Source organism: Xiphophorus maculatus, chromosome 5, assembly GCF_002775205.1.
Source record: "Xiphophorus maculatus strain JP 163 A chromosome 5, X_maculatus-5.0-male, whole genome shotgun sequence".
NCBI lineage: Eukaryota > Metazoa > Chordata > Actinopteri > Cyprinodontiformes > Poeciliidae > Xiphophorus > Xiphophorus maculatus.
The window spans coordinates 10,471,222-10,498,779 of record NC_036447.1 but is presented as its reverse complement, the minus strand read 5'-3'; the positions used below and the strand labels follow the sequence as shown (position 1 = coordinate 10,498,779).

Below are 27,558 nucleotides of genomic sequence, written 5' to 3'. Positions count from 1 at the left end.
GACGAAGGCGCGTGCGGGGGGGTGTTAGCTTTAGAAGGCGGGTGCTGTCTGGATTCATGTAAAATTAATATCCTCTGGACTTTGCCTTTGCACTAGATTGGAACTTGTCTGTTTGGCTAATGACGTGCCTTCTGCCTGCACCGCACACAGTCCACCCCCCAATCCTTTCTCCACGACCAGCCACCAACCATCCATACCCCCACCTCTTTGCTTCTCCCTCTGCCATCTCTCTCTTCCCTCCCTTTGAGCACTGGGAGCGTGCGTATTGGCTGGGCTGCGAGAGACTCCGTGCCAAATAGGTGGGCCCTCTGCATGTTGGCACAGACTCAGTCAATGGTTAGAGACGGAAAGTGGAGAGGAAGAGAGAACGGGAGAGCCAGAGTTGGAGAGAAAGAAGGGGGAAAAAAGAAGCTCCACTCGGGTTTGCCAGTGGTCGTGCACAGTCTTCCAACATTTACTCGGTCCTCTTGTTTTTGTTTTTTTTTCCTCCTTTTCTTCTTCTTCTTCTTCTTCTTCTCCTCCGTCCGCACCCCCCTTGTCAGCTCTTCTCTCTCTCTCTCTGTGACTCTTTTGCAGATCAGAATACAACCAGTACCATGTGCAGTTTTGCCAACCAATCTCTTTTTGTTGTTGTTTTTCATCGAAATATTTTTCTCTCCACGTCTTTGTGAACAAAGAAGAATGTTTTGATTTTTGATCCTTTTTTTTTCTGCCTCATGTATTTTAATTTAATTTTTACACATCAGTCTGTATTTGATTTTAATGGCTGACATAGAGAGCTTGCTAAACTTTTCTGCACTCTCCTTCTGATGTGCTCTTGAGCAGCACCTTTTCCGCTCTTTACTCTTGCTCCAGTACCTCTTGTGTTCCTGTGCTGGTATTGCACTGTGCCTCTTTTTTGGCCTGTCTCCTCTTTCTCAGATTTTCCCCCCTGCTGCTTTTATTGGACAGTTTCTCAGCTTCTGTTTTTGCTTTTTTTTTTCTTCCTCAGTCTTTTGTTTTGTAATATTCACAGCAATACTCCAGCGCTCAACAATCCAGTCACTGCACTGGTTCTGGTTCCGCATTTTAAGTTTACCCACAATCGATGGAGTGAATTTATGATGAAAGAGCGAAATGGTAACTACCATGTCGTTTACATTTTATTCACGTATTTTTTTTAATCCAGTTGTTTGGTCAATTTTCATTTCAGACACAGCTGTGCTGTGCCTAATGCTCATAAATTTTTTCTTAATAGTGCATTTTTATTTCTATTTTTTTAACCAACTAAATTAATTTCAGTAGTTTAGTAACTTGTGACATGACTCAAGTGATTTCAGTTGCCTTTTATAGAATTTTTGGTCTGTTTGTTATTACTTTCTCAATCCGAAACTGATTCTTTTTACTCTATTTAGAGAAAAAGTTGCCCATATTTAATAATATGCATTGCTAGTATATATTTTTTTTAAATTTAAGCATAAAATGTAACTTCTTTGTTCATCTCTTACCTTAGTCTGTCAGTGGTTTGTATATGTGTCCTTCAGTGTGATGTCTCCCTGTTAAAAGAGTGGAAAGCATCCTTAGCTCTCTCTCCATCACTATCTCTCTTTCTTTCTGTCAGTCTCCGAGCGCCTCTCTCTCATTCTTTCCCTCCGCTCACACGGAGCAGGCGCCGCTCCTCCATGCTGCGTGCCGGTCCTAACTGCCTCTCTTCTCTCTTCCCCTCCTCACCCCCGCTTCCTCTCTCCCCATCCTTCTCTCCCCCGTTTTCCCCCTCTCTTTCCTCTGCCTCCTCGTGCCTCCCCCCCTCCTCCCTCTCCTCGTCTGCCCTCCCCCCGTCCTCCTCTCTCATCCAGGATGAATTCCACCCCTTCATCGAGGCCCTTCTGCCCCACGTCCGCGCCTTCGCCTACACCTGGTTCAACCTGCAGGCCCGCAAGCGCAAGTACTTCAAGAAGCACGAGAAGCGCATGTCCAAAGAGGAAGAGCGTGCGGTGAAAGATGAGCTACTCGGGGAGAAGCCAGAGATTAAGCAGAAGTGGGCCTCGCGCCTGCTGGCCAAGCTCCGCAAGGACATCCGGCCCGAGTTCCGCGAGGACTTTGTGCTCACCATCACAGGCAAAAAGCCCCCCTGCTGCGTGCTGTCCAACCCTGACCAGAAGGGCAAGATTCGTCGCATCGACTGCCTGCGCCAGGCCGACAAGGTGTGGCGGCTGGACCTGGTGATGGTCATCCTGTTCAAGGGCAGTCCCCTAGAGAGCACGGACGGAGAGCGGCTCGTCAAATCCCCACAGTGCACCAACCCTGGCCTGTGTGTCCAGCCACACCACATCGGAGTGTCTGTCAAGGAGCTGGACCTTTACCTTGCCTACTTTGTCCACACGCCAGGTATGTTGCAACCTGCACACTGTTACTGTACACAGAGTACTCAAATCATGCTGCACATGAGCACATTTAGGCGTGCTGATTTTTTTAATATGAACAGACATGAAGAGAAACACAAATGAAGACATTAAAGATTTGGGTGGGGGACAATTAATTACATAAATAACAAATATTTACACGTGTATTTATAAATGAATAAGTAAACTTGAAAAAAGCTACACCAAGAAGTTTTTTCTACATTACATTGTATATTTAAATCTTAGTGTTCATAATTTAAATTATTCTCAAAATGTATGCAAATTCTTTACGAATAATGAAAGTAATGTTTTGTGCTGCTTTTACAAAACCACTGTCATTTTGATATTTCTATTTTCTATTTTTCTGTGTTGTTTACTTGACAACACAGCATCAATAGTAATAAAAATAAATTTTGGATGTGTGTCTGGGGCATAGTTCCAGCTTGCTCTGGCAAGTTTCTGTTTATATTTCTGAGGGAGGAATTTATGGCTTCATGAGTATATATTTTGTGTTTTTTTTTATAGAAAAGAATTTGCATGCCTGTGTGAGCATGTGTGTGTCTGAGAGGGAGAGTGTATGAGACGATCGGTGCTCTAAAACGTAATGTTTTCGTTGCACAAAGAGGGAGTCGCTGTTTTTTAATATTGCTGCCACGAGGAGGTTGCTGTATTCAGGGACGGTAACTTGGCCAAAGCCCAGATTGTGTGTTTTTGTGTGTGTGAAAGAAGAAGAGAGCAGAGCCGTGAGTCTGCAGCTCTCAGGCCACAGGCTGCTGCTGCCCTCGCTGTCTGCCTGAACAGCGAGCACCACGTTGGACCTGACTGCCAAACACATGCTCACACACAAAACGGCAACGCTTAAAGACAGACAGTACTATTGAAGCTACTTTCACACCCATGAAAACACAGCTAAATACAACCACACATTCTTGTTTTTTTTTATTTTATTTAATTCGTTCATCTTTTTTAGTTCACTTACCGACAAACAGCCAAACACGGTTTTAGTCACAATTACGTCCACAGACCAACACAGTGCACACATTCGTCCAAGAGACTATCACAGATACAGTTTGAAACAGCCAAACATTGTTGTATCTCAGCCACCATCATAGATACACACTCACACACCCGGCCAAACATCACTGCAGCTTCCAGTGCATGGACTCCACACACACTGGTTGGGTTCTGTTTTTTTCTCACAGTGTAAGAAACACAGACACTCTCACAAAATACATTTCACAGCCAAATCCTCCAAATACACACTACATCACCATTTGCTGTCTGGTTGTTCAAACAAGCTCATGACCTAATGTTATCTCAGCTGGATTTTCTGGAAATTTTAAACACTGATTTAACCAGTACATATATATTTATGCGCAGCATGTCCCCCGTCACTGCCTGAACACATCGACCTGCTCTGTTAGCCAAATGCTATCATAAGCAACTCCCAGTGTTTCTCTCTCTGAGACGCACACACACACACACACACGCACACACGCACCCACACACACACACACGCCACCACGTTAAACCTCAGTCCAGGCCAGACACCTCACACAGCCTGAGCCAAACCTTGGCAGCAGCTCCAGCTTTGCTTTGTTAGTCTTTCTTTGATGGTAATAAACGATATGTAACGGGCAGTCTCTTTTATTGTTGTCATGGTAATTTTATCATTTTTTGATAAGCCGTCTGTCAATGATATTGAATTTACTAGGTTTTTTTTTTGACAGAAATTTTGTCTTATTGAAATATATATGATTTTACAAAAATACCTTAGTGTTTTGTGTTTTTATATTATTTAAAATTATATGTTTTAAATTAAATAATGCACTGATTTTCAAAGGTATGGTTTAAAATTCAAATTATGTCTTCATTATATATTTTTTTATTAAAGGTTTTTTACACTACATTTTCAGCACGTAAAATTTCACATTAAAGGTACAAAGATCAGACAAACAAGGTTGCAGTAAATATTTTAAGTGTTTTATATATTTTATATTTTTGATCGGTATAATGGACTGCTGGAGCAGACCGTACCGGTTCTTCAAATCAGAAAATGTTTCTTGTTCACTCGTGCGCACACACATGGAAACTGTAATTAATCACCATAAGTTTGCTTCCTTGACGTCAGCTGTTCCACTCCTCTGCAGTACTTTGGTTTACAGCAGGACAGTAAAACACTTTCTACACAGTGTGCTATCCATTCATGATGTTGACTTACTTTGTGTTTTCTCTTATCTTATCTGGCTAATGCAGTGTTCCTCGGTTGTTTTAGTAATTCTTTCAAAGAGTTGACGCTCAGTTTTAGTCGTGCTTTAAATGATTTATTTGGCTGAAAATTAGAAACACGACATTAACTTTCACCTTGCAAATGGATGTCATGCTGATCAGTTTCAGTGATGTGTGTAGTTTTTTTGTTGTTGTTGCCTTGCTGCAGCAAATGAGAAGATGTGTTCATTATTTGTTTTTGTATGGTTTGCATTTTGTCAGTCTTTAGCTTCTCTGTCTTCCTGGCTCCTCTTTGATCCTGTACACACTTTTGTTTTGCCTCCTTAAACATCGGCCTCATTGTTGCTCTCACAGAGGTAAAGCCTCCGCTGATCTCTTTTGTTTATATTGTAGGAGACACGGAGAGAGAATGAGGTAGAGAGAGCATATTGGAAAGGAGAAGAGGCTACAATAGTGATTGTTCGGTTTGGCAGCACCAGAGCCCCGTTGGTGTGGGAAGAAGAGAAAGACGTCTTGTGTTTTGTTTATGACAGAGTGGCAAAAGCTGCCACGGGGAATCTCTGGGCTTGCCGTCAGGCTTTCTCAGACTGTTCTGCAGCCAGCCAGCTTTTGAGATCCTCTCTGTTACAGAGCAGAACACACCGCAGCCATTTCTGAATTAACCACAACACCGCAGCAGACAACCCTCTCCTCTTATTTCTTTGAGGCACCTTAGATAAAGAGAAAAAATAAATACAACTACACTTTGAACATTGCAGCTGGAGCACTGGCATTGAATAAGTATGAGGTAAAGCAGGATTGTGTTGCAGCTCACAGTGTAGTGTATTCTTAGCCTTCAAATGTAAGTGATTGGTCTATGATAATAAGGATAATGATCTTTTGGCCCCAGGGTCTGCTAGAACAACACAGCAGGGACTCTTTATTAACCTGTAAACACAGTGTATTGGTTCTGATTTACTTTACAGTACCAGTTAAGATATTTTTTTTCTTGCGAGAGTCTGACTACTGCATAGGTGGCTCCACTTTTACACCATCTGAGGAGAATTTATTTGGCTGCTTCTCAAAGTCTTCAGTGAGCTATTTGATTTATAATCTGTGTGCTGTTTTAGATTAAACTCAGCACATTTCTGATTTATTCAGGGTAGGAAAAATAAAAGATATATATAAAAATAAAAACATTTGTCAGGTCCAAAGTTAGCTCACTGCACTTACTCATAGTTTGGACCTTTTTCATATTTCTTTTTTTTTCTCATATTTTCTTTGTACGCTGTAAGTGTGATCATGAAAAGATGTTTCAAATGTGTTTCCAATCAAAAGTGCAGCACAGGAAATTTGCAGTCACTCTGAGGGAGGTGTGAAATGTGCTCGCCTTGCCATTTCTGCTATGACCGCTCCACACTCCACGCTCCGCGGTGCCAGATCCCGCCTCCGTCTCACTATTGCAGTAGTAATGCCTTGGACAGCTCTGTGAGAAAGTCCAGAGAAACCCTGGTGCCGTGGCCAGCCTCCGGCCAACTCCCTGACCACGGCAGGGATTCAGAAACAAAACGCCAATTTACGTTCATCACAAAAGAAAAACTCTTGATTTATGGGCCCGCAATGTGCAAGGTAAACTTTGGCTGGGGAGTGAAACGGAGTGTCAGTTGAAGGAAGGCAAACAAAAAGGACGGAATATCAAAGCTGCTGGGATGAATAATTTACAGCGTAGTAAAAGTTGATACTGTGATGGGTTGCGTGGGTCTTCACTTTTATAACTCCTCTGTTTTCTGAGAAAGTAATCTGTTGTTAATTAGCTCCCGGTCTCTTCTCAGGCTCCCGAGACACCATAGTTGTTGAGTGGACTGTCTTTGTGTGTGAGTGTTTGTGTCTGCGCAAGCGGAGCCCTGGGTGACACTCAGCAGTGAAGTTTTGATTTAATGAAATCTTGACACTCGGGGAGTCCATCAGGTCAGAGGCTTTTGTATTGTGTTGTGGGAACGAGGCCTGATGTCGGCTAAGGAAAACTCTTCACACAGGGAGAAGCTTTGGCATCGGTGTATGTTTACTGATCGCTCTCACTGTGTTCCTGATGCCTTTCTGTCGGGCATCAGGAACACACATGTAAAATCTGAAGGGTTAAGATGCAGCGAGAGTTTGACAGGGAGTCTTCTCACACTATTCTTGGCCTCAGAAGAAGAAAAAAAGTGTGTTTTGGAGGCTGCTGGTGTAAGGAAAGCCAAAGCCTTGTTGTGTGCTTATTTACTCAGAAACATGTACATACACAGATACATGCTGACACTGGAGTGTCAAAGGCAGACATGGACTGATCCAAAACCGCATTGTCTGTGTTTATCTCATGAGAACATGAAGAGCAGAGCACACTCAAAGAAATAAAAGTGAAAGACAGCATTATGTTTGGTTTCCAGTTAAACTGACCAGTGAAAATTGGCACAATTGTTGCCCTAAAAATAGCTGAAGGCTTTTTTCCCCCTCTTTACATAATGATAAACCCAGATTTCTCGGGAGAGACTAACAGCCATGTACATTTCTGGTCTACCCGCATGTGTTTCCTTTTGTGTGAAGAGCTTCAGCGTCAGGAGAGATGTGGTAAGCAAATTATTCCAGTGACATGTAGAGACCATCAGTATGTGGTTGAACAGACAAATATGGCAGCTTGTGCCTTCAATGTTTTTACACGTTCTTCTCAGATTCCCTCTAATCTTTCTGAACGAACCCAGCTGTTGAACCTCTTCTGTTTATTTTCTAAGAGAAGAGGAAAAAATGGAAAAGAACCTTTTTTATTTTTTCCTATTTTTTTTATATAAAATGTGAAATTAAAAAATATATTTTAATGTTAAATGTAGCAGCATATTGTCTTTATTGTTTCTGCTGTATTTTCACTTTGATTTAAAGCTGCATTTTTGTGCTTATGTTTATGTTTCACATATTTGGATTGTGACGTAGTTGGTAAAGCATAAAATAAATCTTCTCATTTTCCCTGGAGTGGTTGTGATCTGTGATTGGTAGATCAGGTTCTGATCTGTTCCTTATTCATTCACATCAGAAATAAAAACTCAGACAAGGGTGTTGATTTGTTTTTACAACTTTAAGGTCAACACTAAGGCATAGCTGGAAAAATTATTGAATATTATTGTACTTCACTTTCTGCTGTTTTGAGAACTATTACCACTTTGAAAATGTTAGTTTTTCTTCTCTTTCTTGTGTCCTCACAGGAAGAAAATCTCACTTATTCAAATGAACCAGTCAGACCTCAATGGAAATTAGTGCATCTGTACCTTGAAATATTTTGAACAGATCAATATTCATAAATATATTTAATAAAATGAAACAATAAATTTCCAAAATTAATACATTTTCATTTTTGTCAGTGTTAGACATTTTCTGTGTGTGTAGCATTTTTTATATATATTATTCATAATTAATTGAACTTGACATACCTTTTATGTTATAAAATAAAAAGGTACAAAGAAGGAAAAAGTGAGAAAAAAAAAACATGAATGAGAAAAGGCAAAGAGTCAGCAGCACCAAGGGGGACGTATTGTCTGTCTTAATACTCTGTCTTCCCAGTGCCGAGTCTCTTTTCAGGCTTTTGTAGTGTTGCTGACCATGAAATGTGTGTGTTCCCAAAAACCATATACCAACTCAGGCGGGTTTTCTGACCTCAGAAAGACATGGAACAGGAGAATGAATACAAGAAAGAGAGCAGTGGGCAAGTCCCGTTCCTGGGCATGGCCGCCAAAGAGGAGAGAGAGCCAGAGACGGCAGCCTTTTAGCCGGGCTGCAATCACAGCAAGGCTCTGGCAAAGGTTGTTGAGACTGGTCACTGGCGGTATTACCTCATAGCCACAGCATTGCTGTAATATGCGTCTCAGTGCTTGGTTTAATGTTGATAGCTGTAACATTTTAGCTCCGGTTGCATTATTTGTGCTTTGCCATACTGCTGTAGCTTTGCTGAGTTTATCGGGATAAAACATTGGATCAGCACTGATTTAGATGATGAAAAAAAAATAAAATTCAAAATAACCTATTTTATTTTACACATGTGGGTTAAAGAATAATGAAATTATTATGTGGGCGAGTGTAACACAGCAAAGGAGTCTGATGTTGAAAGTGAGAGGAGTTGTGTCGGCGGTCGCTTTTGGCACGATGCTATCTCTCTGTTTGGAAGGCGCCAAATTTTCATACACAGTTCCTGCCAACCTCCTCCCTCTGATCCTCTCTTTCTTCTCATTTCTTTTCTTTCCTTCTCTTGTTCATGTTTTTTTCTTTTATTCCTCTTCAGGGTTCAAATGAATTCCCTTCCTTAGCCTCATTAACACCCTGGTCTCCTATTTTGGGCTGTAGAATAATTCATAATAACTTGTGAGCGCAAACATTTTAGCACTCAATAGGACCATTACGCTTGCTATTTCCTTGCCATAGGCTGTGAACCTTGACTTTTACATTGGAGGTGTTTTATTTAACTCTAATTTGGATGAAGATGAGGAAAATGATTAACAAAAAGCCTTTTAGTGACTATGTTTATTTCCAAAGGCTCGAGCTCTGCCTTGTAAATTGTATACTCGTGTGCTTTCAGGCTTTGATGCTTGATTGCTCTTTAGTCCGTCTTTTTTGTATGCAAGTTGATTGCTTTCACTTTATGTGATTTTCAGACTATTTAATTTAATCACTAATTTAGGTACTTATTTTTCTGTTTAGAACATTTCACATAATCATACTGTGGGTACCACTTTTTCCTCTTCCTCGTTTAGAAAAATGCTTAATGAAGGTGTCCTTTGGTGTGTGTTACACGATGAGAAGAAGAAGAGCAGGAAGGAGAGTTTAGGGGGAGGGGAGCGAAAGAGTGATTTAGTTGAGAAACATACCAGAATGGCAGAGAAACAAATTTGGCATGCATCCGTGTAAGCAAGTAAGCTTTAAATCAGTTTGGCCACAGATCTAGGACACTAGACGCAGAAAAGGAGGCAGGATGAAATGGGGGGAAGAAACATCATGGGATTGAAAGTAGGGATAGGGTGTGTATTTGAATAAATACGTGGCATATGAGAAGCGCCGTTAAGTAGAGGTTTGGATGGAGGGGGGACTCGACAGGGAGCTCCGGTGGGTGTTTGGTAAAGTGTCGCTCAATGTCGACTTGAAAAACAGGCCGGTAAATAAATGGAGTGGCAGTAAACAAGGCTCAGCGTTTCATCAAAAGAGCCTATTCATCTGCGAACAGGACAGTCTCTCTTTTCTCTGAGGACATAGAAAAGGAACCCTGTGACGGTGACGAGAGGATAGTGCTTGTTTAGATAACAGGATGAGTTTGGAGTGGAGTGGCATAGTGTGTGTATGCGTGTGTGTGTGTGCCTTCGTTCGGGGGTATTTGAGCTCAAAGGGGATGCAGAGCAGGTGGGAGGTGTGTGAAGTTAAGTTGGAGAACAGGCAAGCTGGATATTCATTCAGATGTATGACAAATTTTTACACAATTTTTTTAGCGAGGGTTCTTTTTTCTCTTTTTTTCCTGCTTTGTTTTTTTTTTTTTTGCAGAAATAAAAAATGAGAGTTCAACAAGATGACAATAAGCTTAAAGCTATATGTAAAAATTTTGTGAAATTATTCCACTTTATATTTTATTAGTTCTCTATTTTCTTCTTATAGTATTTAAAGTGCATCAGCTGTTGAAAACACTCACAAATCACATTTGAGAAAAAAAAAAACAGCTCTTAGATCAAGATGAGTGGCAACAATTACTGTCATAGATAGATAAACTGGGAGAACTCAAAGCTAAATATAAACTTAATCATATAATAAAGAATAATAAATCACATAATAAAGAAAATAATCAAGCCATACAAAGAAAAAAAATTCCTGACTATCCCACATTACATAAAACCTAATTAAAAGCGGTGAAACTGTTCTACTAAGCCCGTCATTAAAAGTAGCTTAAAATGACTAAATGAAGATAATGATCCAAAGTTGGGTGTATTTGGAGATCATTACACACATAACGAGCACATGTTTGAAAAGCAGTTTTTCCAAAATGAGTTTGTGATTCCAGGACTTTTCGGTTTTTAACAACGAAAACAAAAAAAGGTTGTCTTTCTTCTAAGCATTATTGTTGTGCAATTAACCAACTTATAAAGCAACAATAAAAAAGAAAATTAAAACAAAACTAACTTTACTCTTTTTCAGACGGACAAAGCTAGCAACAAGCATTTTATAGCAACCAGATTAAGACCATCTAATGTATAAATTGTCTGCTTACATTAAGTACCAATTTTATAATTTTGTACAATTTATAAAATATAATAGAAATGTCTTGAGCACAAATTTGTTGAGTGATTGTGTAATGTGGGGTTAGACTTGTGGGTGAAACTCTTGACAGTCTGTGTACGTATGTCAAGCAGAAATCAATGCAGGGAGCGTTGTCTTTTTTGGCAAGGCTTCTGTGAATATGTGAGAGAGTTCATATGTATGGCTCATTATACATTTGCACACCAGGTGATGTGTGTCAATTAGCATTTTACGCGATAATATAAGCCAGCTGCATGTTTGGAGTCCAAGGGTCTTCGGGACACCTTGGTGAACAGGCCACTGCAACTTTCTCTGCCTCTGCTGTTTAATATTTGTCTCATTCACCTAACAGCGCAAAGAGTGAGGTGTCAACTGAGCGCTAAAACGACCCATGGTGCACTTCATCATGAAAACTTTTCCATTAAGAGGAAATGAGGTTTTGAATTCAAAGATTAGTGTTAAGTCACTTCAAACCACTTAGTGAATATTGACTAAAAGAACAGGGAAGAGAAGCCAGGAGAGTGGCGTCTTTCAACGTTAACAGCTTCCATTCCTTTTAACCTCTCAGTTTCTTTCACAAGCTCATCTTGTTTATACCTCTGGCCTTGTGAAGTTAAATATGAGAAGTGCATCTGTCACTTTGTAACTTGACTGATCTGACAGCTGAGCTTCATACTTTTTAATTAGAACTTTGAACAAGTAGAAGACAGAATAAATTCATCCGTTATCTGTGTCCTTAATTAACAGCCACACGCAACACACTTATTCTCTCTCCGTCTCTCTTTGACTATTGAGGTTAGTGTTTCACTCGTCTTTTTGATTTGATGTTTTTAATATTCTGGGGTGCCCTCTTTCCTCCTTCCTCAGTCCTCTGCCTTCCTGCACTAGAGTCCCCTTCCCCAGACCACCGCCTGTTCGCCTCACATTTATTGGACCCAAATTCGGCTGCCACCATGGCAACCCAGGCTCCCAGGGAACCTTGTTTGGGTACAATCCAAGCTGCCTCCAGGGTGGCACTAGCTGGTGTTGTCTCCGACAATGGGCTGTCACTGTGGCAGGTTCCTACGACAAGGCCAGCCCGGTTCTGGCCCTCCACAGTGGGAGTGCTAGCTTGCCGTCCGCCGGTAAATAAATACAAGCTAACATGACCTGCCGTATCCGGTGACATTAGCCAAAGCTTCCACAACTTAAAGCCTCGGCAGTGAAACACAGGCTAAGCAGGGGAAGGGTTTTCACCAGCACGCATATTGATGTGGCATGGCTTGGTGCCCAGTGCTGCCTCCTACATAAAAGAAAACTGGAGAGGCAGATGAGAGAATGAGAGGGAGAAAGGCAGCAGAGAGGTGTACTTTCAATGTATAATATATCAGTGTGTATGCTTTTCCACACAATCCTTTTTCTTGTTCAGTGTAAATATTTTGACTTATCAGTATCAATATTATTGCATTATTTTCCCGATGGGAAATTTCCTCTGCAGCCAGGTGAAAAACGACAACAGCAAAACAGACACAACCACTTTACAACATTGGCAAACACATTAAAGAAAACTCAAGGGAAAATATATCTGTGTGTATTTCATAAATACACAGAGGCCACATCTTTAAAATAAATATTTTTTTCTTTGGTTTGTTTTGCATTTTATTTTTGTGCTACTTTGTAAAATTGAGTGTGTTTTGTATTTTGAGGGTGTATTCTTGTGTGAAAATGAATACATGACCACCGACTTTAGTAGTAAATTGCACTTATGTGGGAATTTTGTAAGACGACAAGATCTTTAAATCATTCAAGGAATTATTTCATCACATGCAAAAGCACGTACAAAGTCCTTTCTACTGTCTGAGAAGAGCAGTAAGATTTAGATCCATGCTGTATTCGTTATCTTGACTTCCTCTGATTAGGAGTTCTTGTTAGATGTCGGACCAATGATCTCCTTACTTCCCAAACAATATCATATCCGAAGAAAGATGTGCAAGTGTTAGAAGACAGACAAATCAAGGCTCTTTGATTCTCTTCTGGGTCTGAACTGTGAATTTTATATCAGATAATTGAAACTGGGTTTGTTCTGAAAAAGAAAAGGAAATTTCTAATATTTGCCTTCGAGTTATAATTTCATGCATCATTATAAGCTAAAAGCAATTTTTCACATTGTAAACTAAAAGAAATGACATTTTTCTACTTTTATTTTTATTTTTACCTTCACAATGTCTCACTTTAGGCCTTAATCTTTTTTAGCTTCATGTGATTCTCTGGGCTGATTTGCACTAAACCAGGCTGCTCCCTCTGCAGGGGTGTGTGTGTGTGTGTTGCAAATTTTAGCTGCATGCAGACCAGGTGGGGAAACACTTTTCCTCTGCAGGGAGCGGATGGATATCTACGGTGGCCGACAGGTGCAAATGCGCAGCAAAAGAGAAAACATGCAAACAAAAGAAGACACCCCCGAATGAAATGCAGCAAATAAAAAGAGAGACGCAAACACCCCCGAATGAAATGCAGCAAACAAAAAGAGAGACGCAAACACCCCCGAATGAAATGCAGCAAACAAAAAGAGAGACGCAAACACCCCCGAATGAAATGCAGCAAATAAAAAGAGAGACGCAAACACCCCCGAATGAAATGCAGCAAACAAAAAGTGTTGAAAACGGAAGTGCTCCAGACCACTAGGGGGAGTCAAAGAAAATAGTATTCATTTCTATGGGACCAGATGCAAGATTCTTCTTCTTCTTCTTCTTGGTATTTATTGGCGGTTGGCAACAAACTTACAGTAGCATTACCGCCACTTACCAGTATGGAGTGTGGTTCGAGATGGTCTATAAACTTTCACTTTCTACCTTTTCCCTCCATTAACTCCTGATTAAACATACCCCCACACATACACACCTGCTTATATTATCCAACTTGCTTATAACTTTATATACCCCTCTTTGATATTCTTTACACATTCACACCCAACTTGCTCTACTCATATCCTATGAAATAGCTTTGTTTTTTTAAGATACCGAATAATTATTTGAATATGTCTACTCCCGAAATCTCTCCTCAAAAATTCTATTAAATTAAACCTTTCTTTAATACCTACACACTCTCTCAGCATGCATCTTCTCTCTTCTTCATACTTACAACACTCTAAAATAACATGCTCTATTGTTTCAGACTTCTCACAATAATCACACTTTCCAGATGCAAGATTCAGAGAGATACCTTTACTTTCTTTCAAATTTCTTTCTCTGAATCTTGCATCTGGTCCCATAGAAATGAATACTATTTTCTTTGACTCCCCCTAGTGGTCTGGAGCACTTCCGTTTTCAACACTTTTTGTTTGCTGCATTTCATTCGGGGGTGTTTGCGTCTCTCTTTTTATTTGCTGCATTTCATTCGGGGGTGTCTTCTTTTTTGTTCGCATGTTTTCTCTTTTGCTGCGCATTTGCACCTGTCGGCCACCGTAGATATCTCATTGTCCTGTTTTCTTAAGCCATGAGTCAGTATCCATAGCAGGTAATGAGCCTGTAATTGCTAGTATCCTAGCACTTGATGAGAATTCCAGCTCTGAATTTGTTTGACCAGAGGTAAATATTTAAGATATGTTTATTAAAGGTATACATATTAAGCAGTTAAGCTTAATATGGCAAATTTCTGATGGTTTGATTTCTTACGATTTCTTAGCCTGAGTTTTTTTTTCTTTTTTTGTTGCTTCTTTCTTCTTTCTAAAGAAAAGGGTAGTGTTCCTTCACCTCCCCATAGTTAGTTCAGAAAATGGCAGGGAGACAGGATTCGTCATGTGAGGTGTGTAATAAAATATGGTGTGTGATCCATGACGGTGCAGTGTGCGCGCTCAGACGGGAACTAAAGAACTCTTTTCTTGTTTTATTCCCCCTTTTCTTCCTCTCGCTGCTCCCTCTGACCAGTCTTAATTTCGGGGTTAGATTGAGGATAGTGACAGGTTAATGAGCCCCTTTTCCTGCAATTACAGTGGTCTCTCCTACCCTCTTTGTTTCCCTTTTTCTATCTGTGTCTCAAATTCTCTAGTTCAGCAGTATCTGCTTGTCATTTTTATTTTTATTACTTCTAAATAGTTTGCTTTCCTGCCTTGATTCTAGAGTTTTTCTTCAAGAATACTGAATATCTGAAGTGCTAGCTAATAGTTATGATATGTAGATAATATTTATATATAAACTATAGATAGTTTATATATAAATATTTTATTGGGTGGCTTTAAATGTTTCCTTTTATTTTAAAAATTCCTAAATTAACTTCTTTACTCTTAGTTTTCATTTGTTTCAGATCTTTGTAAACATGCATATTTCTCTAAGTTGAACTCCTCTCAGTTACCCGTCTTGCGCCACACTTTCAACATTATTTTGGGGAATCTTTGTATTTATTCTTTGTATTTGTTTCCTGTCATGTGGCATGAAGTGCTTCTCTAAAACAGAAGAGCTTTTCTATATCTCTGTTAATATGTTGAACTGGAAGTCAACATAAAACAGAACATGATTTCTTTTCCTCTCATGGTGTCTGGCTGCAGCTTGTGTTTAGTTTGGTTGCTAGCCTACACTGCTTTGGCCATTACTATAAATGAAGTTAAATTGTTAAACATTTGGTTGCTCACCCTGCTTTTTTATTCGTTTGGCTCAGTGCGTTTATGCAGACCAAAACCTTTTGTCCTGACTCAGGTTTTATTCTAAAGACAACAGGAGTTTTAAAGGTTGTACACAGAATACTTTAATTTAAGACTGCCTGCTTCCTTTTTAAGATTGGGTTTTCCAGCTTTATTAATTTCAGTGTATTTTATTAAGGATGTGTGGGTGTTTTCTTATGAATAAAACCTAATTGTAAACATGTTACTGTCAAGGCACTTGTACAGCTTCCAGCTGAATGGTCGCCAGCGGTTTGAATAACCAAAGGGTGGCTGAGTGAGTCAGATTAAAGCTCTGGTGGTCGGCAAGCAACCAACTTTTTTTAGTAGCCTCTAACAGCTTGAACAAAACACATTTCTACAAATCTTGGAGTGTTTTTTTATTGGCGATCAAAATAGGATATCACATTAGTTGTTACTGCTAGTACAGAGCTGTACTCTCCGATGGTAAATGTCTACCTTAGGTGATAATGGGAAGCCACCTCCTTGTCTGGCAGCAACTGCTTCACATCCTTCCTCCTAGACTTGTGCCAAGTAAAAGTAAGTGAGAATGCCAAATGCTTACCTAGTGCACAGCGCTAATGAGTCCCAATCTGGGCTGATCCTGATTAATAGTCAGTCCCAAGCATCCTTAAAACAGTGAGGCACCCGGGGGTAACCCTTCTTTAGATTGGCCTTGTGGCTCCCTGATAGAAAGTCGCATGTGGAGGAAGATGGGTGAGTTGCGGAGTTCTGACTGTATGCGACACATGTGTCGCTGTTGTTGATTAAAAGTTGTTGTTGTAATTGCGGGGCTTAAAATGCCAGGTGGCGGATGTGTCCCAGTAATCCCCTATCTAATTTCGAGGTCCAGGGGTGAAGCTCTTAATCCGAAACACACGCGTACGCTCACTCATAGTTCTGCAAACAGGCATGCTCGTATGCACCCTTACATGCACACACACCAGATTTCCCCACACACATATGGACATATACATGTTTTCAGTCTTCTGTGTTGATTCTTGACATTCCCAGAAAACCGAGGGCACTGTCATGTCTTAAAGTAAACTCATAAAGCGGATGAAATCAAGAGTAACCATGTTCAACTTCACAAGTTTACTTTGCAGATTTATTTTTGTCAATCTTTGTTTTTCTCTGCAGTGTCTGTGTTTATGACTTGAGGAATTCACAGGTTTACTGGGGGTTGTTACTAACAGTCAAGCCATATAAAGGTACACTTCAGATAGTGGAAAGTGTCTGGGTGGCAGAGAGATAAGAGACCTAACTAACTGCCCCACCCTTTACCTTATTTCACCCCTACTCCATGTGCTCTGCTATAAGTGGGTCAGCCGCGCAGAGCAAACATTGCGTATAGTGGAAAGCTACAGTTTGATAGAAAATCCTTATCTTTTCTGTCTATAACAATCAAATAGCATTTCATGTAGCTCTATGTGGAAAATTATCTGCAAAAAATACATTTTGTTGGAATTTATTTTGTTTTTGAATATTTGATATACTTTTATGCTGTGTTCATATGTCAGTATGTTATGATAGTTTTAAAACAGTTTAAACCAGGAGCAGTGATTGTTTTTTTTGTTTTTTTTTCTGGTTTCAAAACCTGCTGATATTCTTTAGCTCAGCTTGGCCATCTTGCTCTTCCTGTCTGTCTGTCTTTCTTTCAGTCTGAGTTTTGGTGTCAGGTGTAGAAGCCATGTGTTTGAAAGTATGTGAAGTAGTTTACAGCCCAAGCTGAGAAGGGGGAGGAAGGAAGGAGGCATGCAGGGAAAGGGCAGGAACCGCCTTGCCCCGGGCATAGGGTCATCTCAGGTGAAACGGCTTTCTGGCTATGTGGGTGTGGCATCAAATAAGAGGGAGGAGACAAAGGAGGAGTCTGTTGACACAGACCAGGACAGTCAGAGAGTTTTCAATAGGAAAATTTAGTTCACAAATTAGAAACCCAATTCCCTGTGAACAAGGATTTAATGTACAAAAATGTTCCACATTTAGTAATTGAAGTTTAGAGAGTGAAAGAAAAAAGATAAAACAAGCTTTGACTGTAGTAGATGCAGCAGCAGTTCCTAATAAAGGAAAAATATGCGTCTCTGTGATGCATTAAGTGAGCAGAACAGTGTTGTGAACTTTTCATAACAGCAGCAAGATTTGTGGTCAAACTTAGAGCAGTGAGAAACTTTAAGAAGACACAAATAAACCCAAGTCTGGCTTGGGGTCAAAAGTGACAAGTGACTTCCTAAATTTAGATAAGAGAAGGTGGAAGGAAGGAGAATAAAAAAACCCCAGAGCATTTCTCAAGTGGCAAGAGTGGATAAAAGTCTGCAGAGTGGAGGAACGTAAAAGATGAGTGTTTCTCTGCTGCGCGGGTGTCTTGAGGTCATAGTACTGAATATCACTGAGGAATGTGGAATGCTGAATCGCTGCCAAGGCAAACACACCGGCCGCATCACCACCACCGCCCCAGTGGCTTTCAAGGGCTAAGTTATACACACACACAGACATACAATCAACCATATACTATATGTGTGGATAAGCACATATGGTACAGTTGCAAAAAAAGGGCTGATGGAACACATGTATGAAGCACTTGTGTAAACATTAATGCTTGTAGGAACTGCAGAATGTATTTGTTGTAACTGTAGCTGATGGTATGATGCCGCACTTGTCAAAGACAAAACTTAGGTGCTTTTTTTTTTAGTTTCCTGCAGGTGTGATCCCTCGACTGTAATGTTCTTCTTCCAAACTGAAATCTACATTTGCAAGGAATTATATTGGACACTATAAGCATAGTTAAAATCCAGGGAGTTGTAAGTTATTGCAGCTGCAGCGCTCACAGGAAATACACACAAGTAAAAACGTGCATCTCCATTAACTCACTGAGTGAGTGAGTCATTTATTGCAGGTTGGACAAACTTGTTAAAACACTCACACTTGCGCTGATCCAGTGACTCATACACCATTCACACACATACCCCCCCCCCCCCCCCCCCCCCCACACACACACACACACACACACACACACGCTGAGCCAGCATTTGATGTTGTGTCAAGGATTTAGGTTGGATCCACCATCGGCTAAAAATAAATGCAAAAGACGGAGAGCAGAAATCACCTTTGAAAGCTTCACTTTCAGCTCTAGTGAAAAATAAAGTGCTAAAAGAGAATTCTGTTTTTCCTTCAGGTGCATACTAAAGTCAAACAAAAATTATTCTGAGTATTTGAAGTTGATTGAATTAGGGCCAGATGATTACTTGTAGATCTAGCAGAATGAACCCAGCAGGAAGGATATGCTGCCTTATAGGAGATGCAGAGAGAGTAGACAGAGTAGAAAGGAATGCTTCTGTTGTCGCTGTACCCAGCATTTAAGGTTGATTTACTTACCTCTGCTGCACACGGTGTGTGTAAAAGTTAACAAGACAAATTGTATCAATTTACAGTCATTTTATTTAGCTGTAGCACATTTAAAGACTGTGTGTCCCACCTAGCGTGTGTGCGTGAGTATGTTTTACAGACGTTTTCTTTTCTACTGCCCTCCCTCTGTCTTGGAGCATGCCGGGGTCAGAGGTCATTACAACTAAGCCGCTCTGCAGTTCTTTGATGTGGTGCACCACACAGATGCTTGCATGAACTAATGCGCACATCTGCACATGTATGCACACCAAGGTCATGTCAAGACAAACAGCCCTTCACACTTAGTGCCTTCATAGATTCTTTCTCAAGGTCTTGACAGCCAATGGGGAAAAAAAAGAAAAACAAGGCCAGGGTTTTGCTGTTCTGCACTTGTGCTTTGAAGTGATCTCCTGTTGCCTACAAGCATATTTGAAGGTTTCAACAGCACTGCTTAAGTAACAGGAAAGGTCACTTGTGTGAGAAGTGGATGCACATAGAACCTGTCTGTCGTTTCAGATGGCTGAAAAAAGTCTAATATAAAATGAAAAATGTTATTCCCAGCTCTGAAAAGGAATTAAATTCTATTCAATCAGAAAGTGTAAGTGAGGACAAATATTAAAATTAGCTTATGTGCCACATCAACAGTAAATATATGATAAAGATAACATTGTTGTAGATACAATAATTATTTATACTGTTACTGCAGCAGTAGGAATGATTGGCAATTCAGATTTTTTTTTAATTAAAGCAATGAAATGATGTTATACATTATTTTTAAATTGTTTGTGCAAATACTGCAGACTCTGCTAATCTTATAGATTATCATACCGTGAGAATCTCATACCTTCCCATGCCTAATGCTTCCACGGTTCTGTGAGAATTTGCTACTTGAAATCTGCGCCCACAATACTGTAAAAATCTTGGGGCATGTTTATTTTTTTAATAACTATGATCTACACATAAATTACCAACATTTCCCCCTACAGAGACCAGAATTTATATATTTTTATTTAAAGTCACCAGTCATTATGTAAAATTAAGCAGGTTTGAGTGTTTGTTCACACCACAGAAGTTTAAATGAGGTCTTTTAATTTGTGCAAGTGCTTGTCTGCACACATATGTATTTGTTTATGTGGTCGCTCACACATGTACAGCCAGCATGCATGTGTGTTTTCTGTCATTCTGTCCACACCCTGTCATCCATCGCTCTTTCCCTCATTCCCTCTTTCCCTCTGGTCTCCCTCCTCCCTCCCCTCACTCTTGGTTGTACAGTTGAGAGAATCAGGCCTGGAGTCAAAAGTGCAAGTGTGCTGCTTGGCTGATGAGTCACTGAGATTCAGCCCACCCCACACCCCACCCTCCCCACTGTTTGTAAATATGTGGTTTCCTTAATTGAATGCAGCACCAGTTCCCAACAACTTTCATTGCTTCTTTTTGTGTGTGCGTCTCTGCACAACGCGCAGCTTTCGTACCAGAAGGAAGACAATATCACACCGCTGTATAAAAATCTCACATCATACATATGATAACAGAAGCATCTACCAGCACACATACACATGTTGCCATGAAGTAAAAGGATTTAAACAATTTGTGTATCTCTTGTAACACACATGGACACAGAGTAACTCGAACATCTTTCCATAATTACAGGCTGTATGGTCCCAGTCTAGAGGCTGTGGTTTGGCTGGTCCTCCTCTCTCCCCATTAAGACACTAAGCAGCGTGTGTCACTCAGTACTTGGACGTCTCCTCCCCTGAGGTGGCAGCTTGGGGCCAATAAATGTTCACTTGAATAAACAGACATAGACAAACAGTCTTTCTCTATGAGCATCGTACACTGTAAAAGTTTGATGCTACCGTAGGCTGTTTCTTGTCTGCGTATTTTCTCATACTGCACTCTACTCCATTTACACTTTAAACCTAAGAAATTCTATAAAAAGAACCAGTTGTATCTTAAAGAGGAAAAACACCTTTAAGGTGTAAAAATGCCTGAGGTATTTTCCAAAAAGAAAACCTTTTAAACATTTGAACTCTTCTGCATGTGACTATTTGGTTACACTTACTGTAGTTTAGCTGATAAGCCAAGAGCCATCATCTGTTATTTCGACCTTTGACCCAATACTTGCCTTGACTAATCTGCCAGAGCAAAACCAAAAGTAAGCCTCTCTAAATCTCTCTCAGCTTCATTTTTTTTAACTCTTACCATATCAGCACAGATTTAGTCATTTAACATCTAGGTACTTAAATATTTTGAATGTAACTAATTGGATTATATCTACTTTAACAAGCCCAAAAGCACCTTGTGCAGAATTAGACTCTTTTTTTTAACCTATTTTTACCTCCATACCTTTGCCATCCCCCTGTACTGCTGCCTTGATTTAACTTAATGATGCATGAGCCTTTCAGTAAACAAACATGAGAAGATTTTCCCCAGATTTAGGATTATTGACGTCATCTGAGCAAATCTAGATGGTGGCCCAGACAGCAAATCCTATATTACTTCTCACACAGTACATTCATCTTTAAACTTGAGTTTAGTTCACAGCGGGGTGCTTAGGAAAATGTAGTTGTGTTTTACCCTTTATCCACATTATGACTTTGAAGTCTAAACACAGCATATCAATTACTTATTCTATTATTTCTTTCTCAGTAAATATTGTTTGTGTGATTGGACCATGAACCCCTTTTATATCTGCTTGTTGCTCTGGTTTGATTTTCCAAACCATATTTGCACTTTAAGCAATCATTTATGTTCAGATCACAATAATTTGATCTCCCTATGACTCTCCACACCGTGCAGACCCATATAGCTTCAGACTCATGACCCTGCCTGGTGTTGGTAACAACCGATTAATCGACTGGTGACCGTATCCCTCGGTCCCAAAGCAGCTTATCCTCCCCAGTGCACAGCAAAAGCACCCTGTGATTGTATGTGTTACACATGTACGAATGTGTTTCTGCAGCACTTCACTGGTATAGTACATCTTCCTAAAACAAACCACAAAAGAAATTGTTAAAATACCTTTGCAATATTTAAAATATCTTTGTTTTCATATGGAAGACTGCAGTATGACTATTGGAGTATTTACAAAAAAGTAAGATGGACAAAAGACTTGGTAACTGGGGAAAAAAAACAAATGCAGCTGTGCAGACACACTCATTTCAGCACACATGCATACACACGCACACACAGACATTGGCTGTGACAGTAAACACTGTTTAAATCCACTCGAGGATTACAAATCCACTTATAGTGGGTCAGCTTGACCATGTCAGCTGCATTTCCCACTCTGATCCAAATGCACTTTCACACTGCTTCATGTTGCATATTTGAAAAAAAAAAGATCATAATTAAATCCAGTGTAGCTTGTCAAAAAATGTGCAAAGTCCATGAACATGTTCGCTACATTATGACACATTTGCTTTCCGTGACTGTTGCTGATACTATGAGCTTATGGTTTTTTGAGTTTAATGACTGTTATGCATTTCGTTTTAGGTCTTCTATGGTGCATTAGAGAATGTTTTCTTGCATTCGCACAGCTCATCCTGGTCCACCCTCCCCATGCATTTGACAGTTGGGATGATCAGAAATAGTAAAAGATAAACAAATGAAAGAGTGCTACTAAAAGAAAAGGGTAGAGCTTTAGTGTCCATGTTTTTTGTATAAGGGGTCTCTAATGAAGGAATACGTTGTCTGACTGAGTAATGATACATATGATATTGACTTTAATCACATCTGTTTATGTGATTTCATCTCCCCTCATTCCCATTAGACCTCCCCTAGTTCTTGGAATGGTCTGCTGCCTGGTCTGCCAAAAATAATCGCTTGTTTGCTGCTATTTACTTAAATCTGTCAAAGAGGCACTGTTGGAGCCCGTGCTGTTATGGTTCTCTTTTGCTCTATGAGTACAGGATGGGTGTGTGTGTGAGAGAGAGAGCCTATACTTGCCAATGTGTGTAATATTCTATACTGTTCACTCAGTTGAGTGAGAGTCATCCGTATCCAGGCGGCCGCAGCCAGTCGACATACTGTCCTCTACACACATTTAGACATCTAGGGTGAGATAGCTAGAGAGTGTGATGTGCCTCAGTATCTGTCAGTGAGTAAAAACCTGACAGAGACTCTGGGTTCAACCCAACGTCTCGGTGTGAGACCAGAGGATTGTGGAAAAAAAATACACACAGTATTTAACACATTCACACAGCACTTCAGGAAAGCAAGGGAGTGACAGACAGCGGTGTTTGGTTGAGTTGATTAGTTTGGATGTTTGGGTTGTCATTTCTTACTTTTTTACTTTACAAGAGTTGAAGGAAGGGAAGACTAAATGGTCAAAGAGCATGCAAGGTAAGAGCATGCCAGGGAGATGTCAGCTCACACCTTCCCTCCCTTTTTCTTCCTGTTATATATTTTTTTTCTTTTTTCTGTCTATATTTTTCTTAGCATTTCTCCCAATCCCTCTCTTTCTCTCTCTCATCTTTTCCTCTCACACTTTGAGGTCTGGAGGCATCACATGCTGCTCCCACCTGGAGCTGTGTCTAAAATCATCCAGGGATATATTGGTTGTTATTAAGCTTTCTTTCTGGTTGCCAAATACCTCATCGCTCAAGTGCACACTTGCACACATGCACATATGCATACACCACCTGGCAAAATGAAGCAACTATTCTCCTGACAGAGGCTAGACAATAAAAGAGGGGGAAATAAAAAATACCCCTCTGATTAGAAGTTGGGGAGTTTGTCATAAATCTTCTTCTGTTGATGGCAAAATGTTAAACACATGTCAAAACTTCATCCTTACTTCAAAACTTGCAGAGCTATTTTTTAGAAGGTAAGAGTGCTGATCCCACCTCACCCTTTGGACCAATGCTGCTTATTCTAATTTCAAGCAATAATAAATCTATTAAATGGCAGTATGTTGCGCAAAGAGATCACATAATCAAATTTGAAGTTGATGGTGTCTCTGAAACCTGGTTAAACAGCTCCTCTGTAAAGAAAAATAAACTAAACTAGTAGCTTTCATGAATGTTTTCTTTCTTACGTCTTAGGTTTACTTAAGGTGTAATTGTATTTATATAAGCACTAGCAAGCAGAATAAACTACATGTATGAAAAAAAAGCTTTCATTTAACATGGCACTAACTGAAGAAATTAAGCAAGGTTTATTTAAGAAAATGCCATTCAGACTGGCTAAGGATATAGTTTGACGTTGAAAATAAATATATGTGTAATGAATAAAGCAGAAGGCTGCTGACTTTCTATAAGCAACACTTCTTATCCTCTTCTCTAAGGTTCTTTGCATTTAATTTGTTCACCTTTTAAAATGAATAGAGTCCAAATATCCTAAAACCACAAAGTAGCTTCAAACAAGATTGACTTCCCAAAGAATATTCAACAATACTGAATTGTGAGGTATGTAATGGCAAAACAGACATTATTTTTCCAAGCTTAATAGTGTTCTTGCTACAATAACATGAGACATATTGTGCCAAGACAAAGTTCTCCTAAAGAAAACCACATCAGAAAAGGCAGACTTGGAACATTTTGAGAAAAGAGAAACACTTCAAAGATGCAGGTCACCCACTACTTGGACAAACACTGCATGCAGTATTTAGGAGATTAAAGATTAGCATGTACGATACATTAAAAGGACTTTGACGTATTCAGCTGCCTGCTTTTACTCAAGATTAATGAGACTATCAAAGTGCTTGCCCTCATTTTAAACTTGAAAGGGAACTCTGAGAGCTCATTTTAAATTTAAAGATCTCAAGATCTCAACACCATGCATACTGAAATCTTTAACAATCTTTAAAGAAGTATTTGTGTCATGTCAAAGTTGCTTTTTTATTCAAATACAAACATTTCATTGAAAGTTGTTGCTTTTGCACCTTATTCTTCTTTGGTACGTGAAATGCATTTTAATGAGCAGAAATCACTGCAGGCCTACCTGTGGATGAAAATGTTGTGAAACTATGTGTGAGAAATGTGATCAGCAGTTATGAATTATAAAATTAAAATACCTAATCACAGGTATTAAACAAGAATAAAAAGATACTCAAGAAAATACTAATAAACCAGCTTCAGAAAGTAGTTGATGAGAAATGGTGACTGTTAAAAATGGGCAAACTGGTCACTTCAGAAACCTTTCAGTTTTGGTTTACATTCTGTTTATTCCCTATTATGTTTAGCTTAATAAAATAATCAGCAGGTTTTACTTTTAAAAAAAAGGTAGAAAACACGCCAAACGAATAGCAAAACACATCAATCTCTAATAAGCCTCTCAGTTTTACATTGCATTTCTCTTCCTCTTCCTTCCAGCCACCTCTTATGGTGGAGTCTACACATCCTCTGTCTAGTTGGGGCTACTGGTGTTTATTTTGTTCCTTTTTTTAGAAAAAGCATTTTGGTCCCATTATTTCCCATATCATTATGAGGCTCTGGTCCTGTTAATTAATTGACATAAAAAAATAGAAAAAAGTAGAGCCTTCTTTATGTTCTTGAAGTGAGAAACCAGAATTGTACAACCATCATAAGAAAAAATAAGAAATACCATTGTTTACTACATTTCAGTAAAATGTAGTAAAGTAGAATCAAAGGCTCAGAATTTCTTCATCTTTTAGTTGTTTGCTTTTTGTAAGCATGCCTATTGGTTAATTCAGGTTAGCCGTCATTTCAATGCCGTTCCAAATAGCTTCTTTAATGTACCAAAGCATGAAATAAATCTTGAATGAATGGATGGATGGAAAATGCATTCAGATGTTTAGATTTTCAAACAGGTTGGACATGATTTTTTTTATGCTGAGTTTTCTTTTCCAAAAATACAATAGCCATAGGACCTGTAAATGTGCTATTTGCATTTATTTTACTGGCACCACCTCATGTCCATCATCCCTTATCTAACTGGCTCTGGTCTTAGATGTTAACTTAAACCCACAGTTTCCCAGCACTGTGCTGCTGATGTAACAATATTCCAAAACCATAGCTCATCCTTAATGCCAGTGACTCACAAAATTACTTTGCTTATGGATTTCAGGTGTAGCTGAGACAAAAACATTCTTTAATGAGTCATCAGAAAGGTGTTCAGTACAGCCAAACAGTAAAATGGTTGCAATTTTTTTATTTTTTTTAACCACAGTTCATTCAAACATCTTCACACATTAATTGCCAGTGGTGGTTTAATTGCTTAATTTGTTTTTCAGTGACTCCTTTGGTTCCAAAACAGAGAAAAACTATAGACACACAAGGGACAAGGGACACTTCTAAAGATGCAGCTATTCCTTCTTTCTTGGTGACATGTTGAAAAAAAAACATGCCAGAAACATACTACATGTAGAATAAGTTGAGTTCTAACCAAAAAAGAGGGGAAAAAAGCAAGCTTGAGTATTGATATTGAACGTGAACTTGAGCCTGAACTAGAGTTCCTGCTCATTCTGTTCCTCTCTTTGCCCTAGTCTGCCCTTTCCCCCTCCCTCAGTGTTGGGATTAGGGAGCGGAGGCAGCATCAAAGGCCTGTCACCACTGGAGTTAATGGAGCATCACACGTGTGCATTCACACACACACCCCTACACACACAGCCATGAGAGACAGGTCCTGCAACTTGAGATGGGGGTATTTGGAGATTTGGGATGGGGGTATTAACAGCATAGAAAAGAAGGAGAGAGTGTTACAGAAAGGGTTAGAGGGCAGGCCAAGAGAAGCATGTGTGAAACTCAAATGTTACAGTGCACTTTTTAATGAGTCCGTGTGTGAGTCCTCATTTATTAAACGACGGTGCCAAGAGAGGTCACATTTAACAGCTGAGTCCTTTAGAGTAGATGAGGGAAGTTTGTAGTCCTAAGGAGTGCTGAAGAGAGGCACTTGCACAGTGTAAAGCCTAATGTCATGCTTACTTACACTTCAAACAGAGGGGCCGCTGGAAAGAAATGTATCCTGTTATCAGACACGCACACACTACAGACAACCATACATTATGTACATAACCATGTACAATGGCTTCCTGAAATGAATGCATATGCACACAAACACACGCATACCAACTTAGTTGGGTTAACAGGGGTACAGTTCCTGTTGCTTTCTTGTTCAAACAATGGCAGCTCTATTACAGGCCTGACAAACCAGAGAGTACCAAAGGAGAGAGAGAAAGAGGGACAGAGAGAGTGAAAAGGAAGAGAGAGGGTGAAAGAAACTGAGAAGACAGAAAGAAGGGGCAGCAGGCTCAACAAAATAGGCTTTCGTGAAAAAAGAGACTTGGAAGAATAAGGAAAAGGAGAGGGATTTTGTTACATATAGGACATACTTTCCAGTCCTCCATGTTTTTGTCTTTGTAGACCCTGAAACACTGAAAGTGTATTTTGTTACCTGAATCCAGGTTTTCACCTTCAAGCAAAAGTCTAGATATGCAAGTACTTTCTTGTCTGTGTCTGCCCTACATCGAAATGTGTTGCGTTTTTTTATTTTGTTCACAGTTACACGAGTTCATTTTTGGTGCTTTGCTCATGCTCCTCCTGTTTGTAGTACATAAGGAAATGGCCAGCAAGTGTTTTGTCCTCCTCTGGTTGACACAAACATGTACAAATCCCCTGTAAGGACACAACCTTTGCCTGGAACAAGCCAACTCTATGTTTCCCCACCTCCTTCTCCTCCCCCCCTTCTGCATATCCTGCC

At 39.8% G+C, this 27,558-nt stretch overlaps 1 protein-coding gene across 8 annotated transcripts in view; it reads left to right on the top strand.

Annotated features, from left to right (window-relative positions):
• LOC102223623 (nuclear factor 1 X-type) overlaps positions 1–27,558 on the top strand; it is a 108,453-nt gene that overhangs the window by 28,026 nt on the left and 52,869 nt on the right. For 6 of the 8 annotated variants that reach the window (XM_023333858.1, XM_023333855.1, XM_023333857.1 and 3 more), the window contains exon 2: positions 1,836–2,367. In XM_023333858.1, coding sequence (XP_023189626.1) covers positions 1,836–2,367 — 532 coding nt within the window. Of the gene's footprint in view, positions 1–356; positions 1,120–1,646; positions 2,368–27,558 lie in introns of those variants that run through there. The other 2 variants (XM_023333856.1, XM_023333854.1) reach the window with 2 other exon arrangements.